The sequence below is a fragment of the Lucilia sericata genome, unplaced genomic scaffold, assembly GCF_015586225.1.
Source record: "Lucilia sericata isolate MDLA Ls3-8-SP2 unplaced genomic scaffold, ASM1558622v1 Contig000161F_arrow, whole genome shotgun sequence".
Classification (NCBI taxonomy): domain Eukaryota; kingdom Metazoa; phylum Arthropoda; class Insecta; order Diptera; family Calliphoridae; genus Lucilia; species Lucilia sericata.
The window spans coordinates 489,675-517,601 of NW_023994191.1; the positions used below are offsets into that span (position 1 = coordinate 489,675).

Here is a 27,927-nt window from a genome sequence, read left to right on the forward strand (position 1 = left end):
CGGCTCAGAATAATTTTCTGAGTCGATTTAGCTATGTCCGTCCGTCTGTCCGTCCGACTGTCCGTCCGTCTGTCCGTCCGTCCATGTAAACCTTGTAATCAAACTACAGGTCGCAATTTTGAAGATAATTCAATGAAATTTGGTACATGATCTTCTATTGTCCCAGGGACGAAGCCTATTGAAAATGGTTAACATCGGTCCATTATTTCACCTAGCCCCCATACAACTGAACCCCTCGAATAGGGCTCTTAAAACTTGTAATCAAACTACAGGTCGCAATTTTGGAGATAATTCAATGAAATTTGGCACATGATCTTTTATGGTACCGTAGATGAAGCCTGTTGAAAATGGTTTACATCGGTCCATTATTTCACTTAGCCCCCATACAACTGAACCCCTCGAATAGGGCTTTTAAAACTTGTAATCAAACTACTGGTCGCAATTTTGGAGATAATTCAATGAAATTTGGCACATGATCTTTTATGGTATCGTAGACGAAGCCTGTTGAAAATGGTTTACATCGGTCCATTATTTCACCTAGCCCCCATACAACTGAACCCGCCGAATAGGGCTTTTAAGTTCATAATTATGTTTAATATACTCATATCTCGACAAAAAGCTGCAATAACCAAGTTGTATACAAGACTTGATGACCCCCACGAATTCCATAATAATAGGTTCTCATATGACCCTAGCCCCTATTAAAAGCCCCCATCAAAATTTCACTTAAATGTCCACAATTTTATTCAACAATAAACGGCTTAAGTATGTATATCTAAGGCAAGGTACAATTCAACTTAAATGCTTTATTATGGCAACTAAATCACATTATATTTTTGTCAAAGGTGTAGGGTATTATATGGTCGGCCTCGCCCGACTATAATTTCTTACTTGTTTTATTTTGTTTTGATTATGAGAGAATTTTCCCCAGTTCACTGTATAGCCATCGTTGATATATAACGTAGGATTCCACAAAAAGTTTTCATTACTAGCTGACAGCAATGGCTAACAACAGAATGAATCGTATACAGTGTTTATTTGATAGTGTACGCCCAAAAACAGTAACGATTAATAAAGTGAAACCTATTAAGCGCTTAAATAAATCGGTAAAAAATTGTAAGTATATTAAATAAAACTTTTTTCCGATAAAATTCTGGTTTCTAGCTCCCTTTATATTAAAACAAATATCTTTTCAGTATATTGCATCAACTTCACCAAATTATACGCTGATGATCTTTCACTATTTCGACATTATTTAAGAAATGCCGAATACAGTGAAGAAATGTCCACAGCATTAAATGAATATCGGGAAAATCTACTCCACTTGGCGTGTCAATTTAATGAACCACAACATATAAAACAATTAATTGCATTAAAATGTCCAATTTTCAAACAGGATTTCTATGGAAGAACACCGTTACACGTTGCAATACAAAGACAACATAAGGAATGTATTGACGTATTTGTACGAATATTAACATCAGTAATCAATCGCACTGAAGATAATGCAGACGAAATGGAACTTATTGAAAATTTAAGAAAAATGTTTGGAGTTTATAATCATGATGGTTATACAATTTTACATTTAGCTGTTATAAAAAATTTACCGACGGTGGTGAAAGTAATGTTGGAATTTTGTTTAAAATACAAAATAAATATTTTAGAAAAAGAAGTCTTAGGTTCGGGTGATTCAATATTACATCTGGCTGTTAAAAACAATTTTAAGGATATTGAAAATATTATTGTTGATAAAATAAAAGAGAGTGTAAACCATCCGAACTATAGTGGAGCAACGCCATATAAAATCATCACAAAGGAAGACCTTGCGGATGACCTGACTAAACGAAATTAAGTAATTTCGAGATTTCGATCGAAATTAAGCAATTTCCCATACATTTTGTTAATTTGAAATCAAGAAATTTTGCTTAATTTCATTTAAATTAAAGCCCCCTTCACACGAGCACACAAGTAATATGATCTGTCAAAATTTTGTGTAGAAGAGAACGGATGGGATCGTCTAAACGCAATATGTAACAAAAACATCACACATTGAGAGAAAATACGGATGGAAAATTTGGCAGTCGTATGACTCTCTTCATTTTTTGAAATGATTCAATAAACAAGCAAGTCGCATTAGATCAGGGACGTATTTTTATGTAAACACATACAAAAAAAAGGGGAAACAGCTGTTTCCATCTTACTTTGTTATTGTTTTTACCAATCGTGTAAACACAAAATATATAAATCATACGACTTTTATTCTCTTTTTTGTCATACGGATGGAATTTTATTTTACTTTTTCATTAGACTTGTCGTACGTAAAGTGTGATGAACGGCCCTTAACCTGAAATCACAATGAATATGCCTGTCTTAGTGTAAAAAGTACCTATTTTTACAACCATACACAAAACAAAAAAATTATAAAAATTTCAAAACAAAATAAAAAACAAAAATTTTGTATTCAATTTATGGAAATAAATTAAAAGAAGTGTTTATATTAGTTTAACATTCGTTTTCGCATTTGCATTCGCAAAAAATAAAATTTATTATTCGCTTTAGCGTTCCCATTCGCTGAATATCCCTACTCCATATAAACAAAATTCTCTCTCAAATCCAAATCTTCAATAATTCTGTCAGACATGCTTTCGAGAAGTTTCCTATTTTAAATCAGCAAAAAAAAAAAAAAAGATTTATGTTTGGATTTACAGTGTTTCTAAGTATTCGAATTTTTGTATACTATGAAAAGAAACCAAATTTAATATTTTTTGTGTGCAAATTAAATAAAAAAATTGTTATATTATCTAGACAGTCCTTCGGTTTCATATGACATTTCTTAAAACTTGAAAAATTTACATTTATGTAAATAAATTCCACTTTTTTTAAAATTAGTCCAAAGTATTAAAATTTTTCCTGTATTTGACATATAATTATTTTTTATGAAATAGGAATGATTAAAAAATTATTCAGAACAAAATACGGGAACATATATAATATGTTTTCTCATTATACCCTTCACCTTCGTGAGAAGGGTATATATAAGTTTGTCATTCCGTTTGTAATTTCTATAATATAATTTTCCGACCCTATAAAGTATATATATTCTGGATCCTTATAGATAGCGGAGTCGATTTAGCCATGTCCGTCCATGACCATCTGTCCGTCTGTCCTCTGTGTGTATGTTGAAATCAGTTTTTAGAAGACCCCAGATATCTGCGAGATCCGAATTTTCAATAATTCTATCGACAATACGATCGAATAGAACGCTACTTAAAATCAGCCAATCGGTCCATAAATAACGAAGATATGAGTAAAAATCCGAGACCACCTCTGAAAATTTCATGAAAAATTTAAATTTCTCATGCATGCTTATACAAAACAATAAACAAACAAAAACAAAACACGGTATCAAACGGTAAATTTTTTAGTTATTGTGATTTCTTATTTATAAACACAAAGCAAAGATAACAAACGTTACGTTGTTATTGGCTAGAAGCATGAAATTAAGTATGTAGAGCCTGGATTAGGCGAGAACACATAAAAGGCGACTTTTTGGTACTTTTTCGTCAGAACACATAAAAGGGGACTTTTTGGTACTTTTTCGTTCTACAAAAGGTACTTTTTCGCTCATCTACTTGCTTTTGTTTGCCTTTACAATCGTACATTTGAGAACAAAACAAATGCAGAAACGTATTTTATGAAAGAATCATAAACTGTGTGTATCCACACACACACACTTCATTTAATTTGTACGGTTTTTATTTTGTTTTTATATTTTGTTGTTTTGGTTTTGTTTCTGTTTTACTCTTTGCAAAGACCAAAACAAAACAATTGCAAACGTTTCGTTTATTTTCTTTTCGTACTCTGACCACAAGACGTTATTTTGCTATCCATACAAAATGTATGAAAACTCATTATCGACAGCGGTTGTGGTTCCAATTGTAATTAAGCTGTTACTTGTTTTTATAACGATTTGTTATAATACTGTTCACCACTGGGTTGTTAAATATCAAGAATGTGACCATCAAAGAGAAGGAAATAAACCCAAAATAAATTCAGAAAAATTAAAAAAAATAGCTCAATCATCATTCCATAGTAGAGTGTACACCGTAAAGCTGGAGGTCCAACCTACGCGTTTTGGCGTCAAGGATTGCCAACTAAACCTACTACTATGAACAATGAAGTTAATACCAATTAATAGGTAATAGATGCGACTACTAAACGATTTCGTTAGAGCAGGACAGCAAATGATATGGATTGACGAAACTAATTTCAATTTGTTTTGCAGGCAAAAACGAGGATGTGGTACACGTGCCGTACAAACGGTTCCAACGTCATGAGGTCCTAATATACATCTTATTAGAACCATTTGTACATCAGGAATAATAAAAATGTGTCAAAAACAGATTCCTTTAAAGGTGCTACTGCAAACGGGTATGTTGAGAATGTTTTTCGAAAATTGGAGGACTTGGGGAGCAACCTTCGAGAGTTAGTAGTTGCTTGTGACAATGTTCCATGTCACAGCAAACTTGAAAGATCAATCGAAAACTAAGGTTGAGTTCGTAAATCCATTGGGCTAAATGAAGTAAAGTGGGCTGGACAGTTGAATATGTGTTGGATATCATGGGGACCCTGTCCACATATTTGGGACGGCTCGGTCTATGAGGGACCAGTAGGCGTTGAGCCTGTTGCTCCACCCCGATTTCAGTTGTGCCAGAGCAGTTCTCGTTTTCCGCGGCAGGTTCTTCTCTCTTTCTGCTTTGGGCGACTTCCAAGAACGACATTCATGCGGTAACCTGAAACCGCGGTATGGCGTCTTTATGAATGTCGTTCAAAGCTGCTGTATACGAACTCCGATCCAAGCGATCCTGCACATATATTCGTATGCTCCCCTCGTATACACAAAGGTCATTCCTGACATGCCTCGGGGGAGCATCCAACTGTGTGATGTTGAGGTTGGATGACTCCTCTGGTAACATCCCAGGAGGAACAGTTTAGTCATTATGATATTATGTTCCTTGATTGGGGGACCTTCGTTTCCTCATGTAGGTGGTGCTCCGGCATTATTTGCATGCAGCTCGTTACAGTCTGTAGGGTAGCATTTTGGCAGCATTGAATATTTTCCCACTGGGTATCACTCAGCGAAGGAGACCATACTGGAGCGGCATATTTGACCACTGACCGGCCAATTGTTTTATAGATAGTCAACAAGGTTTCTTTGTCCATTCCCCAATTGATGCCGGCTAGCTCTTTGAGCATCTTGTTTCTACTTAGCAATCTGTGCGTAAGTGCAGCAACAACAACTACACAATGGCTGGGTTGTCCACTGCTGGATATAAGCCTGCCTATATGTAAACATCACTTATGATTTTATTTTATATACAAATTTAACTTTAATTTACAATTTTATCCATATTTTTGTTTGTTTACATTTTTTAGTTGCTAGTCTGTCTAAATAATCAGAGATGACACATTATCGATAACTTTTTAACAACTATCGAAAGTTTCCGTTCATAGTATCAAGTTTTATGTTAGTTGCGTTGTCTATTGGCAACTCAACTAAAGTTTGATTGCTATCCATAATCGTTAGTAAATGGATATTCCCCCCAATATCTCATATTAAATATGTTCCGCGAATATTCTAATGGTCATTACAACGGTCTGTATTAAGCTGCTGTGATCTGGCAGCTTGATTGACAGTTATATGTATACTTTACTCGTTCGAAGAAATTCCACAACTATTTCTTTTAACTTTATATAACATATTCCCTGAAGTACAGTGTGCTGAGCTGTTGTATTCAGTGTTACCATATGTCAAGTTTTCCCTTTTTTTGCAAGTTTTTTGAGATTCAAAAAAGTTTTCAAGTTTTATTCCAATAAAAAAAGTTTTTTGAAAATTTATACAGTTTTTCAGTTTTTATTTTATTTAATCAATAAATAAGTTTAAAATAAAAAAACAATGTTTACCATTAACAAAATAATATTTTATACCATTAATATTCGAGATATTCCTAAAAACTGAAAAAAATTGACAGGTGTTGATGACCTTAATCCCTTGGAATAGACGTTAAGGACACAATGCACTTCGACCATATTGTAGAGATTTTGTGCAGCCCATTGGTTCACCATACTAGGCCAAATTCGCGCATGAAGATAAATGGATTAATCGGTGAGTGTTTGAAGACAAAGTATAACAAGTAGTCCGACTCTCACATATGGGAAATTACTCTCTCACATGTACGAGTGCCGTGTGAATACGGCTCTCTTGTGAGAAAATTAAACTTGTCAAAGTACTCAAATGTTCACCTTACTTTTTTGGCCACTTTTAGGCATCGTACGCGAAATTGCACTTATCCACAAAAAAACTGCATTTTTTTAAATAGTTTTCAAGCACTTTTTATTAAGAATTTTGTTTAATTAGCTTGAACTGGAAAAAAATATTTTTTTTTAATTATTGACATTTAATTTTTGTTATTGTTGAATTTTATTTTACAAACAGAGTTTCAATTTTTGGTATTGAAAATTCAAACAAATTTAAAATTGTAATTTTTTATAAAACTCTGTGTGTTCAGAATGCACCAACACATATACATTTTCGTTACCAACACATATTTAGAGTTAGGTACTTTTTCACTAACACATGCTTAGAGTTAGGTACTGCTGTCAAAGAGTCGGACTACTTGTTATACTTTGTTTGAAGATATCATCTGGGTAAGACAAAATCTTCGTGTTTCGAGTTCCCAATGACGGGTAGTTACAAAAGTTCAGAGGTTTCCTCTTGTAGTACACATCATCTACATAGATTCATCATGACATTTCAAGTGTAAATTTATGGTGTCTAAGACCACAATATCCAGCAATTCCTTGCTACTGATGTTAAAGAAAAGTTCTGTACCAATTATCATTAAGCTATTTAAAATTCCTCAATTTGCTCATTTCTTCACTAATTTTTCTTTGGTATTTTGTAATTTTAGTACAAAAAAAGTTTTTTTTTGTTGAAAAAAAGTTTTTTTCATAAAAATAAAAAGTTTTCTTCAAAAAATATATGGCAACACTGGTTGTATTAAACATTCATGATTTTACAAGAAAGAATGATTTGAAACAGTATTAAATAGGTAGCATTCGTAAACCGGGATTTACATATTTGCAAGCAGATGCTTTTGAATTTTGTAAATAAAAATTTTTCGAATGTAAATTGAAAGAAAATTTAAGCAAACTGCAGTTGTTTGTTTTTGAAAATAAACAAATAATATTTTAATTTTTGCCGCGCAGGTAGTGAAAATCAAATGTGTTTTGATTTGCTTCAAACCAGCAGTACTAATACCATCAAAAAAAATTTGTGTAAATCACATTAAACCGTTGCCATCGCATTTAAGAGAAAAACACACATTGATCGTTATATTATTGTTGTTATTATTGGCAATAATTGTGAGTAAATTCAACATTTAGAAATAGAAGAGAAAGAGAAATGCGGTAAGAGACAAAGATAACAAGAAGCAAATATAAAAACAATACTGCTCCCCCACAGTGAAGAACAGGGCGCAAAACACAAGACATTTTAACACACTCATTAGTTAGTTGGTGAAGAACTCTCGGTCGAGTAAGTTGTGTTTTCATTTCTTGTTCTGTTACTAAACGTCGTCTAGTGAACAAACAAAAAATATATATAAAAAAAATTAACAAAATTTCTTTTATTTTATATTCATACACATCATCATATACGGTTATTGTTGTTGTTGCAGTGAATTTAATTATTAACAAAAGCAAAAAATAATAATAAAATTATACAATAATTTAACAAACAAATAAATAAATCTTTTTCCGAAAAGAAAGTCAACAAAAAGTTTAAATAAATAAGAAAATAAAAGCAAAATAAGTAAAAAATTTATTTTAATATAATTAAATTTAATTAAAAGAAACTTTAAAATTTATAAATTAAAAAAAACTACGAAATTTAAATTAACAAAGTGAAAAGAAATCAAGCAAAAATTGTGTCTATATCTAAATGCCCCAAATAAAAAAATACGAAAATTGAAATAAACGGGAGGAAAAAGCGTTTTTTATGTATGTCAAAATTTGATCTTGCCAAAGAGGGGGGCTAAACTCGCCTGGCTTGCAAATGTGTTTGGGTTTTTTTTTGGTGTATATGTGAGTATTTACATACATATCGCTTATGTGCTGCAAAAGGGTCATAACTCAACAAAAAATTAAATTTTTAGTTTCTTCAAAAAATTTTTACAAAAATTATCGATAACAGCTGGTACTACACGTACCAGCTGAGCTTAAGCAACATATTGCCTAATTAAATAACAGTATTTTAAAAACGTATAATCTGTGGCAAGTTGTTTTTTAGACTTTTCAAAAGAATTGAGTATAGAGTAAAGTATAAAAAAAACTCAACTAGGGTTTTTATTTACTTTTTATTCAAATTCTAAAATTTTTGAATTATGACCTTTTTAAAGCAAACGAACGATATGTATGATTTTGTGTAAATAGTTTATACATAAATATGTATAATATACATACATATGTATGTATCTTAAAGTTCTAAATGTTTTTTTAAACAAGAAATAGCAGATGACTCACAAACATCGTAATGATGATGACCATTATTATTATCATGATCTCCTATTTAGCGGCAAACGCTCTCAATTTTGCGTTTTTCATTTCTCTTTTTTGGTATTATTCATTGGGCGAGTAATTTATAAGTGAGTTAAGCAGAGATGGTGAATGGAATTTTTCTTAAAATTTGTTCTGATTTGTTTTTTCGTTCACTAAATATGGTTGATAAATCATTTTGAACTAGATACGAAATGCAACGAACTGAAACGATTTACTTAAACAGTGGTTTTTAAACATAATTAAAACTTAATCAAGTTTTAGTCGATAACTTCACAAGAGTCTATGATATCAAATGCATATCTGTTAATTGTTTCAGAGTGTCGCGTTTAGTAAGAAAATATCTCGCAGGAAGCAAAGAGAAAACTAACTTATCTGTGAACACTACCCTTCGGAACAAAGGGATTTATCAACTGCAATCAATTCTTCTTCCAACTTAGACGTCATTTTGTCGAGGAAACTCAGATCAGATCATGATCGACAAATGGACGATATTCTCGCAAATTTTCTGCCTTTAGTTTTACCAGCTCAATGCCTGCTTTCCAGGATGAAATTTATGCCATTGATATGACCGTGAAAAGTATTAGAGAATGAAAACACGAGTCGTCAGTCATTGATTTATTATTTTGACACGATCTGCCCTTAGCTTATATCCGAACCTATTTAAAATATTCTACAATTCTATGGTCACGACAGCTGATTTCAAATTTGCTCCAAGATTTTTCAAAACTAAGACAATTTTAAACTATAATTACAATAATACAAGCATATTAACATTCCCATTCCTGCAAAAATTTTCATAAAGTAAGAGTATTTCTCTGCTATGAGCTAAGTAAGGCGAGGGGGGGAGGACGTAGTATCAAACATGTAAAATTATTAATTATTGTTACATTGCAAGTCAGTTTGTTGTAAATTCTGTTGTGTAGTGGTTTTTATTGTTTTTTTTTTCGTTGGCATTTCTAAAGCTTCTCCTAATACACTTGTATTACATTAATTTCCAGATATTTTATTATTGTTGTTGAAATTTTTTCCGATCTATAAAAAAATAAAAACAAAATATGTATGTATGTGAAATTTAATTATAGCTATAATTTAACATCTGCATAAGCTTTAAAATTTCTAGTCAATATTATGGAAATTCACTTCATTTGTATGGCACCCACACATCAATTGGAATGTTTATTTAGATTTCTATCGTATAGAAATGACCTTAGATCGGTGTAAATAGTTGTTGTGAGATAGGGCCTTCAATAATAGCTGCTTTTAGGCTAATTGTATTTGATCTCCTTATTGATCTTGTAAAAGTTTTATTAAGGAAAAGTTGTCAAACCCCAAAAGCATAAATATGAATCTAAAGCATTCTTGATTTGGCCAAATTTCTACCAAAGTCGTGACCTGGTAATGAGACGCTATTCAGTTGAAGACGAACATGGCCACAACAAAGTATAGGAAGAAATATAGTATAGGTTCCAAATTGATAATACAATACTTTTAACTACTTACTTACTCACTCACCTCCCTGCAGTTATTTTAAGTCAACCAACTGACTACCCTTTATTATACATATTTTCTTTTGTTATAATTCTCCGAGAAAATTAACATTGTGAATCATAATTCATGGAATAATTTTGCTTCAACTATATATTTAAAATTGTTCTTCATACCCACATTCGTCGAAGAATTTCCGGCAATTTAAAGTGTGGAAAACAAAAATTCATAATTAAATTTTTGCTCAACAATATATCAATGATGTTTTTATTAAACAAATTTCAGGGCAAAAATAATTCAAGTAAATTTATGTTTATCATTTAACATTATTTTTAAACTTGCCCAAACCATGGCCCATGGGTAATAGCTAAACAGATTTATTATTCATTAATTAAACAAAAATAGCCTCATTAATTACTCAATTTAAACTCTTGTTATGAATTTTGATTGTTAAATAATATGTCATTGTTTATAAAACGGCATAAATTATAACAAAAACAAAAAATTTAAATTTATGAATTACGTGCTTATTTTGAATATTTAAAAAAATAGACAAGTTATGATATGAATGTTCCAGTTCATTCACAATAGTTGATCTTGTTTACAAAATTTTTATTGAATTTTTTAAACGTTTAGAACAATTTCGTTTAATCCACCACCCTTTTAATATATTTATATGTATATCGTATTAATTTGTAGCTTTTTTATTGTAAATTATTTTATGACAATGAAATTAAATCTATAAACTATTGTTTGCTTTAATTTTAACATTTGTTAAATACAACTTTATGACATTTTAACCACAAACATTGCATTGATTTAGAAAAAAACGACCAAGGTCAGTGGTTAAGTCGCAGTATTGAGATGCCAATCAAGCTGCGTTATGAAAAATAAAACCATAGCTTTATTCAGGGCTTAAGATTCTATATAAGTAAATAGTTTTGTGGCAGTATTTATGGAGCTTTGTTCTTGTTATTCTCTACTATTTTCATACATATTAGATACTCTAACAAGAGTGGACATGAAACTCTAGAATTTCTAGTTCTTTCCATAGTTATTATTCCCCAGAAATGGGAAATGTTGTGCAGTTTTCATATAATCCAGTTGATACCAGTATTTTCATTAATAAAGATATGTTTAAGGGCTGTAAATAGCTTAAATCCGTTTATATCTTCTTTTGCGGATGGTCCACATAATACACCTAAATTCGTTCGCAAGAATAGACTTCATATACTAATCCGAAGGTCTTGAGACAAAAAGGTCTACTCTTGTTAAACTCTAAAAAGAAGTATCGATCTTATCCGCATCACAACATGTAAAGTCGTCTGCAACCCTAGGAGATCAATAAGGAAATATTGGAGTATTGATCCTAAGAAAGGCAAATGGTTCTTTGTCATTGTAATAAAGGCCCTACTACCGTATGTTGCACTAATCTGATGCCCTGATGGTTATTATTACCTTATGTACCTCTCCATTTAATGCTATTTTTTCATTATGAATTGGTTGCCCATTGATCTAATGGACAAAGAAGTTTTCACAACTTAGTGATTACACTTAAGATCAGTGGCATGTGACTTATGACTCAGGCGGACCATTCTATAATATAACAACATTGACTACTACCAAGTTCCCCTACCCCCAACCATCATTTGATAAAGGTTTCTCCATGTTGATTCAATGCAATATATCCGAGACTGAAGGCTCTTAAGCAAAGGATGGCGGTTCTTATATAGTACACACAAGTTTCTTTAAACTTCCTGAAAATGTAGAGTTCTGTAGACTGAACTATCAGCTTTTAAACGGGATAACAATTGTATTAGATTATACATACACAAAATAAATGATGCAACAATTGATAACCCCTTTTGGAAATGGCGAAATGTAGTAGAACTTTATTGGATTCCAGGTCATCAACAGATACCTGACACAACGTTGCAGAATCAGTAGCAAAAGAAGACATCGACACTTTTGTCGGCATACAGCTCTCAAGCTACAAAAGCTCGATTCGTGATATACTCCACGAACAATCACGATCCAGGTGGCATGAATCCAAAAGGCTACTAGCCTTTTTGGATTCATGCCAGAAAAATTAACCTTCCAATCACCTTCCAACTCTGAAGAAAGGAGATGTTGCATTATTTCGCAAATACCATTTTAGTGCCACATATAAACATTCATCGAATTTGATTAATCCACTAATTTCTTTAAGTGTTTAATAAAACAAACAACACAAATACCCATCACTGAAAAGGTGTGTAATTTAAGAAAAAAATCTGAAAAACCAAAAGTTATCTAGTTCATAGTTATTTAAACTACAAGTTATTTAACTGACATGACAACTTAATCAACACGTACGCAATTACTTTAAAACTAAACAAAAAATTCCAAGTAGACTCGTTCCATCCATATGATAACAAACCTGTCAACTACACCAGAGTTGATCGTAAAGAAAATGGCATTTTGCAGTCAGCATCCATTAAAATTTTGTTGACTACTAAAAGCGACAGTTTTGGTACCTACTTATTTCTTTTATTATTGTTTTCTGTATTAAATAAATATTTATTTAGTACGAGTAGGAGGCAGCCAGTCCAGTATAGTACAATGAAAAGTGGTAATAAGTGGCATATTTATGTACATTTAAACTTAATCCATTGGGAACAATAAGTTTATTATTATTTTCCTTTTTTATCTCAAAATATTTGTTTGTATTGACTAATATAAGAACTGGAATTCTATCTAGAGGCGAGTAAATATATTTCTTTATCGTTTTACGTATAATGGGCGATAAGAAACAACATTCCATTTTATTTCTATATTGTGTACAAAAGCATGAGAACGTGAACATATTTGCACATTTCTTTAAATCACTATTACTTGAATGGAATCATAAGGAATGATACACAGTTACTAAAAAGTAAGGTACAATTTTCAATGAAACAGCCTAATTTCAGACTAAACACACATTATGTGACAGCTGTCAAAATAAAACTTCATATGCCATTATGATCAATATTTTTGTACCAGTGTACAACTTTCTATATGAATGTAATTTGCCAAACTATTTTATTTCAAATGCTCTTGGATAAAAATGTTGTTTATCGTTTTTACCACGAAACATGTTCTCAAAAAGCAAATAAATGTTGAATCACAGTTTTAAACGTTTACACACATTATTGAACCCTTTTCAAAATAGAAACATTAACAACTCTTTTCTATGGCACCCACTCCCACAGTCAAGCAGTCATCGGTAGTTAAAAATAGTATCAACATTAAGAATCTAATAAATATTAATATTTTGTTTGATATTTGTTTTTATAATATGCTTAACTTTTTTCAAATTATCGGTATTTCGTCATTCCACTCCCATAAATGGTTTGTTTTGTTTTACTTTTTTTCCTCTTCTCACGTACTTTACACCCTATGAAAGTTTATTTGTTGTTGTTTCGTTTTTTATGCTCTTATTTTCTTTCATTGTTTGTAAACAAAAATGTGAACTTAATCTTTTAAATTCTAACATTTTCATTTATCCTACACGTTTACAATAAGGTGATGCTTTTATTAGAAATTTTGGATAGGAATTTGAACTAGTAACTTCATAAATCCTTTTTTAGGGGGACTTCATGATCAGATTATATGTACATATAGGAAATATAGTAAAAATATATAGATTTTTTTTTGTGTTTAAAATTCTTGCATTTTAAGATTGTAAAAATTAATGCTATTCATTAAGCCTGGGGTTCTGAATTTCGGTGGCAAGTAGAGCTCCGTAGTAAAAACGATTAGGTCTTTTCCCACCAGGACCCAATCCAGTTCCACTTGTTTTGTATTGGTTATAGATTTCGGAGTAATGGAGGCAAGTTTACAATACATTTTCAAACATTGGGTTAGTTCCCCAACTTTCTTAAAAAATTCAGTTTCAGAGTTCGAAATTTAAAGAAGAATAATAATACCACCCTAATACACATACTTATGAATGTAGTGTTATTATAATGTTATGCCCCTAAATGGCACTACATTGTAGAACAACAATAACAATATTTAGTGTAAAAATATAACTGGAAAAGTTGTAAGAAAAACAACTTTCCTACTACGTGATTATGTTACATGTTATTACCGTGAGTCTTTTTATGAGCGTGAGTGTGATCTGGTGATTTTTTATAATCGATAGAACAATTTCATTTTCATAAAGTTGCATTCTTTACGATCAGTATGTAAAAAGATGTTTTCTTAAGTACATAGATAGATAGATAGATAGATAGATAGATAGATAGATAGATAGATAGATAGATAGATAGATAGATAGATAGATAGATAGATAGATAGATAGATAGATAGATAGATAGATAGATAGATAGATAGATAGATAGATAGATAGATAGATAGAGATAGATAGATAGATAGATAGATAGATAGATAGATAGATAGATAGATAGATAGATAGATAGATAGATAGATAGATAGATAGATAGATAGATAGATAGATAGATAGATAGATAGATAGATAGATAGATAGATATAGTTAGATAGATAGATAGATAGATAGATAGATAGATAGATAGATAGATAGATAGATAGATAGATAGAGAGATAGATAGATAGATAGATAGATGATAGATGATAGATAGATAGATAGATAGATAGATAGATAGATAGATAGATAGATAGATAGATAGATAGATAGATAGATAGATAGATAGATAGATAGATAGATAGATAGATAGATAGATAGATAGATAGATAGATAGATAGATAGATAGATAGAGATAGATAGATAGATAGATAGATAGATAGATAGATAGATAGATAGATAGATAGATAGATAGATAGATAGATAGATAGATAGCTCGATAGATAGATAGATAGATAGATAGAAAGTGATTTTCACATTCCTCTCTTTATGCTCAACATTTGTCTGGATCCGTTTGTCAATGTTTGTGTCTGTGTGTTTACTAAGAATACGTCGATGGAATACAATTTAAGGCAGTACGATGTCTTACCAAGATACTCGAGGCAAGACACCGATACATCAGCGTATGTATATGCATAGCGGGTATATAGTTGTTACTCTTAACCAAATGGCGAAAACCACATAACCCCAGAATAATAGCCAACCATAAACTGTTGTAATAAAGACATTATTTGCCAACTCTGAGTTTAAAATGTAAGGAACAACACTTTCTTAATGAAATTCTTTCTTCACATGCAATCTCAGGCAAACAAACAACGATGATGAATCATTTGTTTCTGATAGTAATTTATTAATGGATTTGCCAGTTACAATGTTTAGCATGAATCAGACAGCTCCTTCATTTAGATAGAAAAGCATAAATAACTCCTTTATATTATAAGTAAAACTCCAGAAAGGTATTAAAGACTTAATGAACTTTACTTAATTACTAAAAAAAACTTAGCTTAGCAAACTTATAGCCCAACTCGCTTGGATGCAATTGTACAACTATGAATTTTAATTAGTTAATTATTTATACACGATTCATGAATAATACTGTCGTATTTAATCCAACGCTTTGATAGAAGTTATTTAATATCGGCTTCTATTGATTGTGGCAAATAAATTTAAATGATATAATTTTTTTTTGCGTGCCTACAATTCACAATTGTTTTTATTCCCTCTACTGTTTGGAATTATTTAAGAGAACTTAAAGGAAATATAAATATTTTTAAATGGAATTCGTTATAAAATCTTGGTGTTAATTAAAAAAGGAAATAAATCTGTATAAATAAATATTCCTGATGAAAATTTGACGTTGATTTGTTAAATGATTTTGTTATTCTTTATAATAGCTTTTTTATCCAAATGAAATGATGAAGAAAATAATTGTAATCATTCGGGATCGTTAAATTCAATACCAAACACTTCTGTTCCAATCTAATGATTCTTATGAATTTAATTCGTATGAAATGAGTAATTCGTAGTGGCGTCTTATATGATGTTGTTGTTTTACTGTCTGACTGTCAGATCCTGCATTTGTTTGTCTACATTGCTAACCACTAGTCGCTTATTTTCAAAATTTATTTTTATGCTTTACGAATGAATAACTATAGATTAGGGGAGGTCTTTCTAAATGGTTTTAAAATTTTCATATCGGGAATTTCAGGTTAAAAAAATTTCGAAATGTAAAGAGTAAGATATATCGTAGAAGAAGAAAGTTAAGCCGTTATTAAAAAGTCGAAGATGTCTTCGCGCTACTTAAACGCCTGAAATAAGGTCGATATTTTTCAATTCAGAGTTTGATTTAGCGCAGCTCAAACCTTTCGAAAAGTATTCTTTAGTTCTTTAATTTCTGATAATTTTAGTTAAAACTTAGGTTATATCTAAAGGAAAACGTATTTCACACCAAATCTGAATAAGTATCTCTAGGCCGCTACCGACAGTGTGCTCTGTGTGTCCTATCTCTTCCTTTATAATGCTCTGCTCCGAAACTCCGTTTCGTTTACGTAGTATCTTTTCAATTTTTCAATCACTGTTCCTGAGGGATGTTATATTTGGAATTATATCGCTTCCAAGATATTTGTATCTAATTTCAATGAAAGCCTAGTTATAAGAAAGAAAGTCGAAACCTGTTCGTCCAATATTGTATAGTTGTGCCCGTAATATTGTGCATCCACTCAAAATACATACCATAATACTAACCTTGGACTTGCTCATTCTGAAAAGCCTTCTCGTTCTCTTTTCTTGATATTTTGTGGTACTACCCACCGTTTCGTTATTTCAAGTGGCCGTATAGGATGCTCTGGTATGCAGCCCTTGTTGCATTTGATTTTCCACTCGTCTGTTTAACATCCTCTAACTATCTTCCCTTTATAGCAAGTACATACATTCGCCTTTTCGTTATCGAATATTCCCGAGTGGCCTGGAGAGTTTAACTCTAAGTAGAGACTTTGGTTTAGGCTCTCTTATAGCCCAATATGATCTTAGATGTAACTTTGTCAACTAATATTGAATTAATTACTTCATTTGGCCTATAATTATTCCAATCCAGTTTCCATAATCCGTTATTGCACTAATCCGATTACACATTCCCTTATTTTTGTGGTCTAATTGTATATCCTTAGAAGTATTATTTTCCCTTACTTTGGTTAGGGCTCCCTTACATATTCCCAGAGTAAATGGGACAAAATTCGATCCTGTGATGTAGCGCGAAATACCTTTTTCCTGATAGTCATATCTCACAGCTTATCCATATTATTCCTTAGCCTATAGTTGAACACCCGGTTAAGGATTGGATAAGAGTATCAGCGTGCTCGTTATTCTGTCAGGGATTAGTACCTTAAAGATAACGACAAATTATGTATCTGGTATGTGATCGGGCCTAGCCGTTGTTTGTGTATAGCCTTCCAATGTGTACAGTATACATAGAAGACATGATCCATGAGCAATTGGACAATTCGTTAAAGATATGAAGGCTTATACTTTATATTTGTTTCAACTGGGGAAGTATCCAGTAGCATTTCCAGAGCCTTGGTTGACGTAGAGCTAATGGCCCTACTTGCTGGTTTTATAATACACTTTTTGTGCAAAGAAATTCATCAGATTATAGAAGCATCTTGCCTTTTTAAAGCCCGTGAGTTTTGGTTGAACTAAGGACTTATAAATATAGTCTGGAATATGAATGAATACTTATTTTGCTAATATATAGTATACTAAACAGTATTTTCGAAATATCAGGTTTCCCTTTTTGCTCCCTTCTAGCCTATTGGCGCTACCCAGATAAGATAATCGAAATTCAATATATATTTCCAATTTCCAACACAGGGTAATACTTTAGCTGCATTTGATTAAAAGCTCAGTAAATTTTTCGTTCATTTCCAGTTAGTATATTTTGATGCCACCCTAATGCTCATATGAATACAGTATTCATTTACTTTGTTTATATATTTAGTTGTTGTTCATTTCATAATAAAAAATATTGTTGATTCATCATCAATTTATTGCAATGACTCGTTGTGGGAACGAAATAATGTACTTAGTACTTAGACTTTAGGCAGACAGTATAACGTACTATATTTAGGTACTTATTTATAAATTGTTAAAGAAAGAGCACAACACAATTATAAGATTGTCAAACAAGTTTCCATACGATATACATATAAAGAGAAATATTTAAACAATATTTATGAAAAATATAACAAATATTTAAGACATTCTACTCTTCATTTTCTTTATTAATAAAAAACAATAAATAAATTAAAAACTAATACATAAAAAAAAGCAAAAAGGTGTTCATTGAGCCATGAAATTGTGTAAACTGGGTTCAATACTTTATTATTCTCGCCTGTATTAATAAATATTTAAATAGAACAATAATAATTTATAGCTGGTAAAAAAATTTAAACAATAACCTTATAAAAAAACTTATAACTAATAAACAAACAATTAAAAAAGTGAGAGAAAAAAACAATAAATTGCATTTGAAATAATTATTGGAAAATAAAATCAATTGATGAAATCAATCTATTAATAAAAATGTTGTATTCAAAATAAAAATTTCAAAAACAACAATACTTGAGCTATAAAAATCAAATAACATTAAAGAAAATAACAAAACAACAATAAAAAATGCTTAAATATATACAAAAATAAATTTGTTTATTCTAACAAAAACAGCTGACATAATTTTTGTATTGAAGAAAATAAAAACAAAATTTTTAAATGTGTTTAAATTATTAAAATTGTATGACAAATAAACAAAAAACAAACAAATTTAAATAATTGTCGTGCTGCTGCAACAATAACAACAATATCTTCAACCTTTAAACCAACAACAACAACAACCATTTATCATAATTTTTAATAAATTTCGTTTTTTTTTTTTTTTTGGTATTTTTTAGCAAAATTATTTATTTTTTAATTGGAAGCAAAAGAAAAACTACAGAAAATACACACAACTATATTTTATTTTTAAATTAAGAAATTTTTATTTGGAAAAATGCCAGTGTTTCATACAAAAACAATTGAAAGCATTTTAGATCCTGTAGCTCAACAGGTAAGTTTTTTTTCTTGTTTTAGTTTTCATTCATTATTTGTTTTCTTTTTTTAATGGCGGTGGTATATTTATAAATAAATATGTATTATTTTGTTTAAATTAATGAATATTAATAAAGCATTAGATCAACCCAATACCTGTAGTTTTGGGTAATAATCTAGAAATTATTTTCACAAACAACTAGAATCTAGTTGTAGAATGGATGCACAAAAAAACATTTCAGATTATTTAAAGATGTCGTATTACTTTTTGAACCCTTTCTTATGAACATTTTAGTTATTTTGCAGTATTTCCAAAAAATCTGTTAAATTGTTTCTTAGACACAGAGAATCGGCTGAGTTGAGACTAAAAGGGCAAAAGGCCCTTGATAGGACTTTTCAGTTCAAAATACCAATGTAGGAAGACAGAGCTGCTAATACCAATCGATTCTTTCAGGGAAGATAGGATTTACACATTAAGGGAAAATCAATAGTCTCCAACTGACCATATATAAACTGGTCTATAGCCAAGACTATAGAATGGTCCATAGCCAAGTCTATGGTATGTTCTATGGCAAAGACTACCATAGCTATAGACTATAGTCTAGTCTATAGTCAAGTCAATAGTTTAGTATATAGTCAATACTATAGTTTAGTTTATAGTCAAGACAATAGTTTAATCTATAGTCAAGACTATAGTCTAGTCTATAGTCAAGACTATAGTCTAGTCTATAGTCAAGACTATAGTCTAGTCTATAGTCAAGACTATAGTCTAGTCTATAGTCAAGACTATAGTCTAGTCTATAGTCAAGACTATAAAATAGATTATAGTCTAGTCTATAGTCAAGTCAATAATCAAGACTATAGTCTAGTATATAGTCAAGTCAATAGTCAAGTCTATAGTCAAGACTATACTCAAGACTACTGTCAAGACAAGTTTATAATTAGTCTAGTATATAGTCAAGTCATTAGTCTAGTTTATAGTCAAGACTATAGTTTAGTCTAGTCTATAGTCAAGACTATAGTCTAGTCTATAGTCAAGACTATAGTCTAGTCTATAGTCAAGACTATAGTCTAGTCTATAGTCAAGACTATAGTCTAGTCTATAGTCAAGACTATAGTCTAGTCTATAGTCAAGACTATAGTCTAGTCTATAGTAAAGACTATAAAATAGACTATAGTCTAGTCTATAGACAAGTCTATAATCAAGACTATAGTCTAGTATACAGTCAAGTCAATAGCCTAGTCTATAGTCAAGACTATAGTCTGCTCTATAGTCAAAACTATAGTCTAGTCTATAGTTTATATAGTCAAGTCATTAGTCTAGTTTATAGTCAAGACTATAGCCTATGTCAAAACTATAGTCTTCATTATAGTCAAGACTCTAGTCTAGCCTATAGGCAAGATCATATAGTCAAAACTATAGTCTTGACTATAGGCTATAGTCTGTACTATAGACTAATCTATAGTCTTGACTATTAGTAGACTAATCTATAGTCTGGACTATAGACTAACCTATAGTCTATAGTCAAGACTATTAGTCAATAATAAAATAAATAATAAAGACTATAGTCTTTATAGTCAAGAATATAGTTTAGTCTCTAGTCAAGACCATAGTCTAGTCTATAGTCAATAATATAGTAAGACTATAGGTTAGTCTGTAGTCAAAACTATAGTATAATCTATAGTCAAGAATATAGTCTAGTCTATAGTGAAGACTATAGTCTAGTCTCCAGTACTTAATGTTGTCTTCATATATACTGCATAGTAAAAACAATAGTCAATATTTCATTTTAGTTTACAAATCTGTGCAAAACTTTTTCAACAACCCACCTAACAGTGTAAACAGACACTTCACATAAAAATGATAAATATGCTCTTTATTTTAAGTAATCTACGACAATTAAATTGTGTAATTAAATTTTGACATACAGTGGCAATTTAGTATAATTGTTCGTTGTTTTTTTTTTTTTTAACTTTTACCGCTTACATGCAACATGTCATATGATAAATGGTGTTTAAATTAAAATTGAAATAATGAGGAAAACATAATTCAAACTAAAAAAATATTTCTTTGAGGAATTTAAAAAAAGAAATTGTAAAGTTAGATACTTTTTTTATAAGGTGATTAAAAAATAGATTTGCTTGACTTGTATTTATGTTAAAAGTGTCATGTGTAAAAATACTATATGAGATGTTTTTAAATGTTTTTAAAAAAGAACTTACTCTTTTCACTATCTGCACTCGGATACAAATGTATATAGGAAACATCGGCTATATATCCATTTTAAGTTTAGAAAAAATTAAAAACAAAAAATTTATAAACAAATATTACACTTTTGCATTTAATTTCTATAACCGTAAACGTAAAACTCCTACATAAATTTTTTTTATTTTTAAAAACTTTTAACTACAAAATAAATTATCAAAGTAAATAATACAAATATGATTAGCATAACTTTGAGGAAAAAATTCTCTAATAGTTAATGAATGAACCATAACGTCATAAAGAGAGAGAGACGCGCAAAAGCGTAGGTAAAAACGACATTGATCTTGCCAAAATAACAACACCTGCTCACTTAATTAAACGGCAAAACTTTGGACTGACTTTTTAAGCTGACTATTTTTGGTTACAAAAAAAAAAAAAACGTTAACAAATTATGTGAATAATGTTCCAGTTATTGTTTTTATTATAGCCTTGAATAATAGGTGATGATTTTGTTTATGTACACACTATTGACAGTTCTCGATGGTGGGTGAGTAGTGCTTCTAAATTGTAATAATTTACATAGTTTGTTTATGTATGACATTTAGACTTTTTATTCACTCTTTATAATATGCTTCTAAGCTGTGTAGACTAGTTTACAAGAAACGCTCGCAATTTATCTTGAACATTGGAAAGACATTTGGAGATCTAGTGGTATACAAGGGATCATACCGGTACTTTCAACAAATTTGATTAGACTTGTTAGTGTTACATCTTTAAGCAAGTCCACAATACGTCTGTCTTAAATCTCAATTAGTTTCTACGTTCCGTTTGGTAATGCATCAACGAAATCGTTTGTGGCTTACGGAAAAATGTATAAGTCGTTAATTTTTCTGCGAATGTTAGGACCAGAGCATATTGGATAATCTGAATAGTGGCCTAGATGTTCAGTTTCTTGTGTCTCCCATTTGACAATAATGTTCGATGCCACGTCCATAAACTTTAAGGGCCCTTCAGTCAATCACACTTTACGTACGACAAGTCTAATGAAAAAGTAAAATGAAATTCCATCCGTATGACAAAAAAAAGAGAATAAAAGTCGTTTGATTTATATTTTTCGTGTTTACACGATTGGTATAAAACAATAACAAAGTAAGATGGAAACAGCTGTTTCACTTTTTTTGTATGTGTTTACATAAAAATACATCCCTGATCTAATGCGACTTGCTTGTTTTTTGAATCATTTCAAAAAATGAAGAGAGCCATACGACTGTCAAATTTTCCATCCATCGTATTTGCTCTCAATGTGTGATGGTTTCATTACATATTGCGTTTAGACGATCCCATCCGTTCTCTTCTACACAAAATTTTGACAGATCATATTATCTGTGTGCTCGTGTGAAGGGGGCTTTAGCGAGACAATTTCGTCTATTTGAGGATAAATATCTTCTTAGTCGTGTCTTTAAGTGAATACAACTGAACATCCATTTCGATCTTATCACATTGAAATAGAGAGACTTGGTTTCAATATATCAAGTCGACGTAGAAATTAAAATTCGAAGTTCCGAAATTCAATTCTTTGGTTTTACCCCCAGCTATGTATATCGATGGCCAAAATTTATGATTGAAAACGGTGCAGATATTAGGAAATATAAGGCAGACCAAGATCATTAAAGAAAATGTTTCAACGTCAATTATTGAAGCGTCAATATAGACTTAGATTGTGTCGCATCCCACAGAAGTCTTTTATATTGTTGGCTTCTTCTTCTAACGACAACTATTATTTTTCTAATCATAACACTACTGGAATTAATAACCCTGATCATTAGCATATACATACTGAAGGTTAAAGTGCAACATTCCCTCCCGAATATGACAGCTGATAAATATTTGACATAAATCATGGGAAACTAGTGTAATAATCGCAAACTCCTAGTGATTGTTGTTATATTATCTAATAATTTCAGTATCAGATTATGGTTTAGAGTAATCCTTACATAGTTTAGAAGAGTCCAATTAAAACCAGGTTGATGAAAATAATAGCAAGGATTTTCAAAATAGCACAACTTTGAGAACACAATCAATATTCATAAAGAATTTTTAAAGGAATCTTAAATATTTTGAAATAAAATTTATCAAATCTATATAAAATTTAAAATAAGTTTACTTTAGATTCGGAATACATGTTATAATAAATTTTATTTTTTATATTCTTTTGTTGTTATTTATTAAAATAACATTTTTTTCTTTCAAGTTGTTTTCAGTTTATTTTCAATTTAAGCGTAACTAATGTCAAAATTGAATTTCGCACATAAGTTTAAAAATAACATCTATCATAAATGGCATGAGTAATACCTTTTCCAACGTCCAATTTTCAGCTTTCCAACAACTAATCCCGCTGTATTTATAAACAAAAAACATCTGTACAGATTTCTTCGGTACTACACCCACATTCTAATATTGAATTTGAATTCTTAAGATCATCGTACTGAAAGCCGTTTAAGTTTTTTAGACATTTCGAATGTTTTTCCTAAATTTGTCTCATGTTGTATTATTTTTCAACGGTGAACTGCTGTTGTTTATAAAAATTTATGATTTTGATTAAATGCCAAAAAAAAATAATTTAGATCTGTAAGTGTAGCATTATTTTGTTTACATGAGAAGAAAAACAAAACAGACAAAACCCATTTTTACAAATTATTAGATATACATACATTGATACATACATATTTAGTATAGAATAAACAATTTTAATCCATAAGAAAGAAAACTGACAAAAAAACCAAAATGTAGTGTAAGACATCAGCGGTTGATCTTACTAATCTATTCGCTAATCTCCTTAATTTTTCTAATTTTCTAAATTAATTCCTTTTATTAACTTTCTAAACCAGGTATCTCGCTTAGTTATTCTTCACGAAGAAGCCGAAGATGGCAACGCCATGCCTGATCTCAGCCGTCCGGTACAAGTTGTCTCCGCTGCTGTTACCAATCTTGTTAAGGTTGGACGGGAAACCATTAACAGCTCGGATGATAAGATACTCCGCCAAGATATGCCATCAGCATTGCAACGCGTTGAGACTGCCTCGCAGTTGCTTGAAGAAGCTTCAGATATGTTGCGTGCCGATCCATATTCAGGAACTGCTCGCAAAAAGCTAATTGAAGGAAGCCGCGGTATACTGCAAGGCACCTCTTCGCTTTTGCTCTGCTTTGACGAATCGGAAGTTCGCAAAATCATACAAGAATGCAAAAGAGTATTGGACTATCTGGCGGTGGCGGAAGTTATCAATACCATGGAAGATTTAGTACAATTCCTAAAAGATTTGTCTCCCTGTTTGAGTAAAGTTTCTCGCGAGGTGGGAGCACGTGAAAAGGAATTAACCCATCAGGTGCATAGCGAAATATTGGTGCGCTGTTTAGAACAGGTTAAGATATTGGCACCCATTCTTATCTGCAGTATGAAAGTGTACATTCATATAGTGGAGCAACAGGGTAAGGGCGTAGAAGAGGCCGCCGAGAATCGCAACTACTTGGCTTCGCGCATGAGTGATGAAATTCAAGAAATTATACGTGTTCTTCAGCTGACCACTTACGATGAAGATACTAGTGAATTGGATAATTTGACGGTATTGAAAAAGCTTAATAATGCTGTTAATACCAAAGCCGAACTGGCCAATGATTGGCTTAACAATCCTTATGCTTTGCGCGGTGGCGTGGGTGAGAAAGCTTTGCGCCAAATTATCGAAAATGCCAATGAGATATCAGAGCGTTGCTTGCCTCAAGATTCTTATCCCATACGCCGTTTAGCCGATGAAATTACCGCCATGGCCAATAGCTTATGTGAATTGCGCCAGGAAGGTAAGGGCACATCACCCCAAGCCGAATCTTTAGCACGCAGTATACGCGAGAAATTGGGTGATTTGCAGTCGCAAATACAAAATGCCGTTGTGGGTGTAGACAAGGCTGGAGTACAACAAACTGCCCACACTATCCAGGGTCGTTTGGAGCAGGCCGTTAAATGGTTGCAGAATCCTGAAGTAAATGATGGTGGTTTAGGTGAACGTGCGGTCAATTTAATTGTCGAAGAAGGACGTAAGGTAGCTGAAGGTTGTCCTGGTCATCAAAAGGCCGAAATTATGCAATTGTGCGACGAAGTAGAGCGTTTAAAGCGTCAGGCTGCGGGAAACACTCCAGTAGCCAAAGAAGCTGCCAAGAAATTGACCCAAAAACTGCATGAACTCAAAGCTGCGGTACAAAATGCTTTAGTTAATCGCATTGTACAAGATTTTATGGATGTTAGTACGCCCTTGAAACAGTTCACTGATGCTGTAATGTTGCCCGAAGGTACCCCTGGACGGGAACAGAATTTCAACCAGAAATCTAATAATTTGCAGGCATTTAGTGATCGTGCCTCTAAAACTTCACGTATGGTGGCTGCTGGCGGTGCTTGTGGCAATAAGAAAATTGCCGAAGTCTTACTCTCTTCAGCATCGCAGGTGGACTCAATGACACCGCAACTTATCAATGCGGGACGCATACGCATGAACTACCCGACCAGCAAAGCTGCCGATGAGCATTTGCAAAATTTGAAACAACAATATGCCGATACAGTTTTGCGCATGCGTACTTTGTGCGACCAAGCCACCGATCCTGCCGATTTTATTAAAACCTCCGAAGAACACATGCAAATGTATGCCAAACTTTGTGAAGATGCCATTCATGCCAAACAACCTCAAAAAATGGTTGACAATACTTCAAATATTGCGCGTTTAATCAATCGTGTTTTGTTGGTGGCCAAACAGGAAGCTGATAACTCGGAAGATCCAATATTTACGGCCAAACTTAATGCTGCCACAAATCGTTTGGAAAGTTCATTGCCTGCCATGGTGGGAGATGCTAAGCGGGTTGCCACCAATATCAATGATCCAGCGGCAGCTCAAGCCTGGAAAAATTCATTCCAAAGAGTAAGTAGTAATCTAGAGAGGTGTATTATTGGATTATTATTTAATTGTTACTATTTTCATAGCTTTTGGGAGATGTGCGTGATGTAAGAACTGCTATGGCTCCACCAGCACCACCATTGCCCGATATGCCTCCACCACCAATTCCAGAATTCAGTGCCATGCACTTGTCCAATCAAAATGGTGAGATGATTTTCGGAAATTCTTTAAATATTTAAATTTAACTTTGACTTTTTGTTTTAGTTGAACGTGCTCCCCCTAGGCCCCCTCTACCCCGTGAAGGTTTGGCTCCCCAAAGACCACCTCCACCAGAAACAGATGACGAAGATGAGGGAGTATTCCGTACTATGCCTCATGCTAATCAACCTATTTTGGTAAGTTTGTTACGATTGTTAAAAAATAGTCTAGAAATAACTTTTGTTCTTGATTAGATTGCTGCCCGTGGCCTACATCAAGAAGTGCGTCAATGGTCTTCCAAAGATAACGAAATCATTGCTGCCGCTAAACGTATGGCTATTTTAATGGCCCGCCTCTCTGATTTGGTGCAATCCGATTCTCGTGGTAGCAAACGTGAATTGATTGCCACCGCCAAGAAAATTGCCGAAGCCTCCGAAGATGTTACACGTTTGGCCAAGGAATTAGCTCGTCAATGTACCGATCGTCGTATTCGTACCAATCTGTTGCAAGTTTGCGAACGTATACCAACGATTGGTACACAATTGAAAATTCTATCCACCGTTAAAGCCACCATGTTGGGTGCTCAAGGTTCCGATGAAGATCGTGAAGCCACCGAAATGTTGGTAGGCAATGCCCAAAATCTTATGCAAAGTGTAAGTACTTTTAACAATAATAAAAGTACTCTAGTTTTTAACATTTTTTCCTATTATTTTAGGTTAAAGAAACTGTGCGTGCTGCTGAAGGTGCTAGCATTAAGATCCGATCAGATCATACCAATCGTTTGCAATGGGTTCGTCGTCAACCTTGGTATCAATACTAAAAGAATTAACAGAACAAATGGTTGCTACATCTACATCTATATATTATGTTAATTTTATATTTTTTACTTAAACAAAAACTCCTAACTTTAGTGCCTTTAATATTAACAATGATTGTGAATTAATTAATGATATTTATTATTACTCTTAATTACTTTATTTGTGCTCATTATCAAAATATTTATTCAATATTTTTGATGTAATTGTTTTCCTTTTATTAAGTTTTTAATTATCTACAACGAATTTGCTGCTCCTTTCCCTTTTATACTTAAAAAATCGTAACGTTTGTTTAATGACTGTTTACTCGATGTCAAAAGAAAACTTTTTCTTTCCACCCTTGATGAACTATCCTTAAATCCCGAAAGTTTGTGTGCAATATAATAAAGTTATTTTTAACTACAGTTTACACAAAAATTAAAAATGTTCAGCATTTAATAAATATTTCCAATATTTACCAAGCTCTATAGTAAAACAAAATGGTTGCCAAAATTATTTCAAAATTTATATTATTTTATATTTTTTGTTCGATTTTAAACATATAATTGCAATTTTTTTAAATGTATTACTAATCATAAAAATAAATTATTTTGTTTAAAACTTTTTAAGTGAATTATTTGTAAGGTATTGAAAAATAAAAATTCTTTAAAAAAATTAAAAAACTTTTTGTTCTTCAATCTTTAG

The 27,927-nt window shown here is 31.7% G+C and overlaps 2 protein-coding genes across 3 annotated transcripts; both read left to right on the plus strand.

The window, feature by feature from the left end:
- Positions 1–990: 990 nt before the first annotated feature.
- On the plus strand, positions 991–1,977 carry LOC119601417 (NF-kappa-B inhibitor alpha-like). The gene is made up of 2 exons (XM_037952345.1): positions 991–1,116; positions 1,197–1,977. Exons 1-2 carry the CDS (start codon positions 1,002–1,004, stop codon positions 1,850–1,852), a joined length of 771 nt encoding a protein of 256 aa, XP_037808273.1. The 5' UTR covers positions 991–1,001; the 3' UTR covers positions 1,853–1,977.
- A 5,590-nt stretch (positions 1,978–7,567) lies between these two features.
- On the plus strand, positions 7,568–27,893 carry LOC119601393 (vinculin). Of its 2 annotated transcripts, none has more exons than XM_037952312.1 (7): positions 7,568–7,597; positions 18,955–19,109; positions 24,185–26,254; positions 26,317–26,434; positions 26,495–26,625; positions 26,683–27,081; positions 27,144–27,893. In XM_037952312.1, the coding sequence occupies exons 2-7, from the start codon at positions 19,053–19,055 to the stop codon at positions 27,246–27,248; spliced, it is 2,880 nt and encodes a 959-aa protein (XP_037808240.1). In that variant the 5' UTR covers positions 7,568–7,597; positions 18,955–19,052; the 3' UTR covers positions 27,249–27,893. The 2 variants fall into 2 exon arrangements, with proteins under 2 accessions (XP_037808240.1, XP_037808242.1); XM_037952314.1 differs by lacking the exon at positions 7,568–7,597 and adding an exon at positions 18,255–18,443.
- Positions 27,894–27,927: the final 34 nt, after the last annotated feature.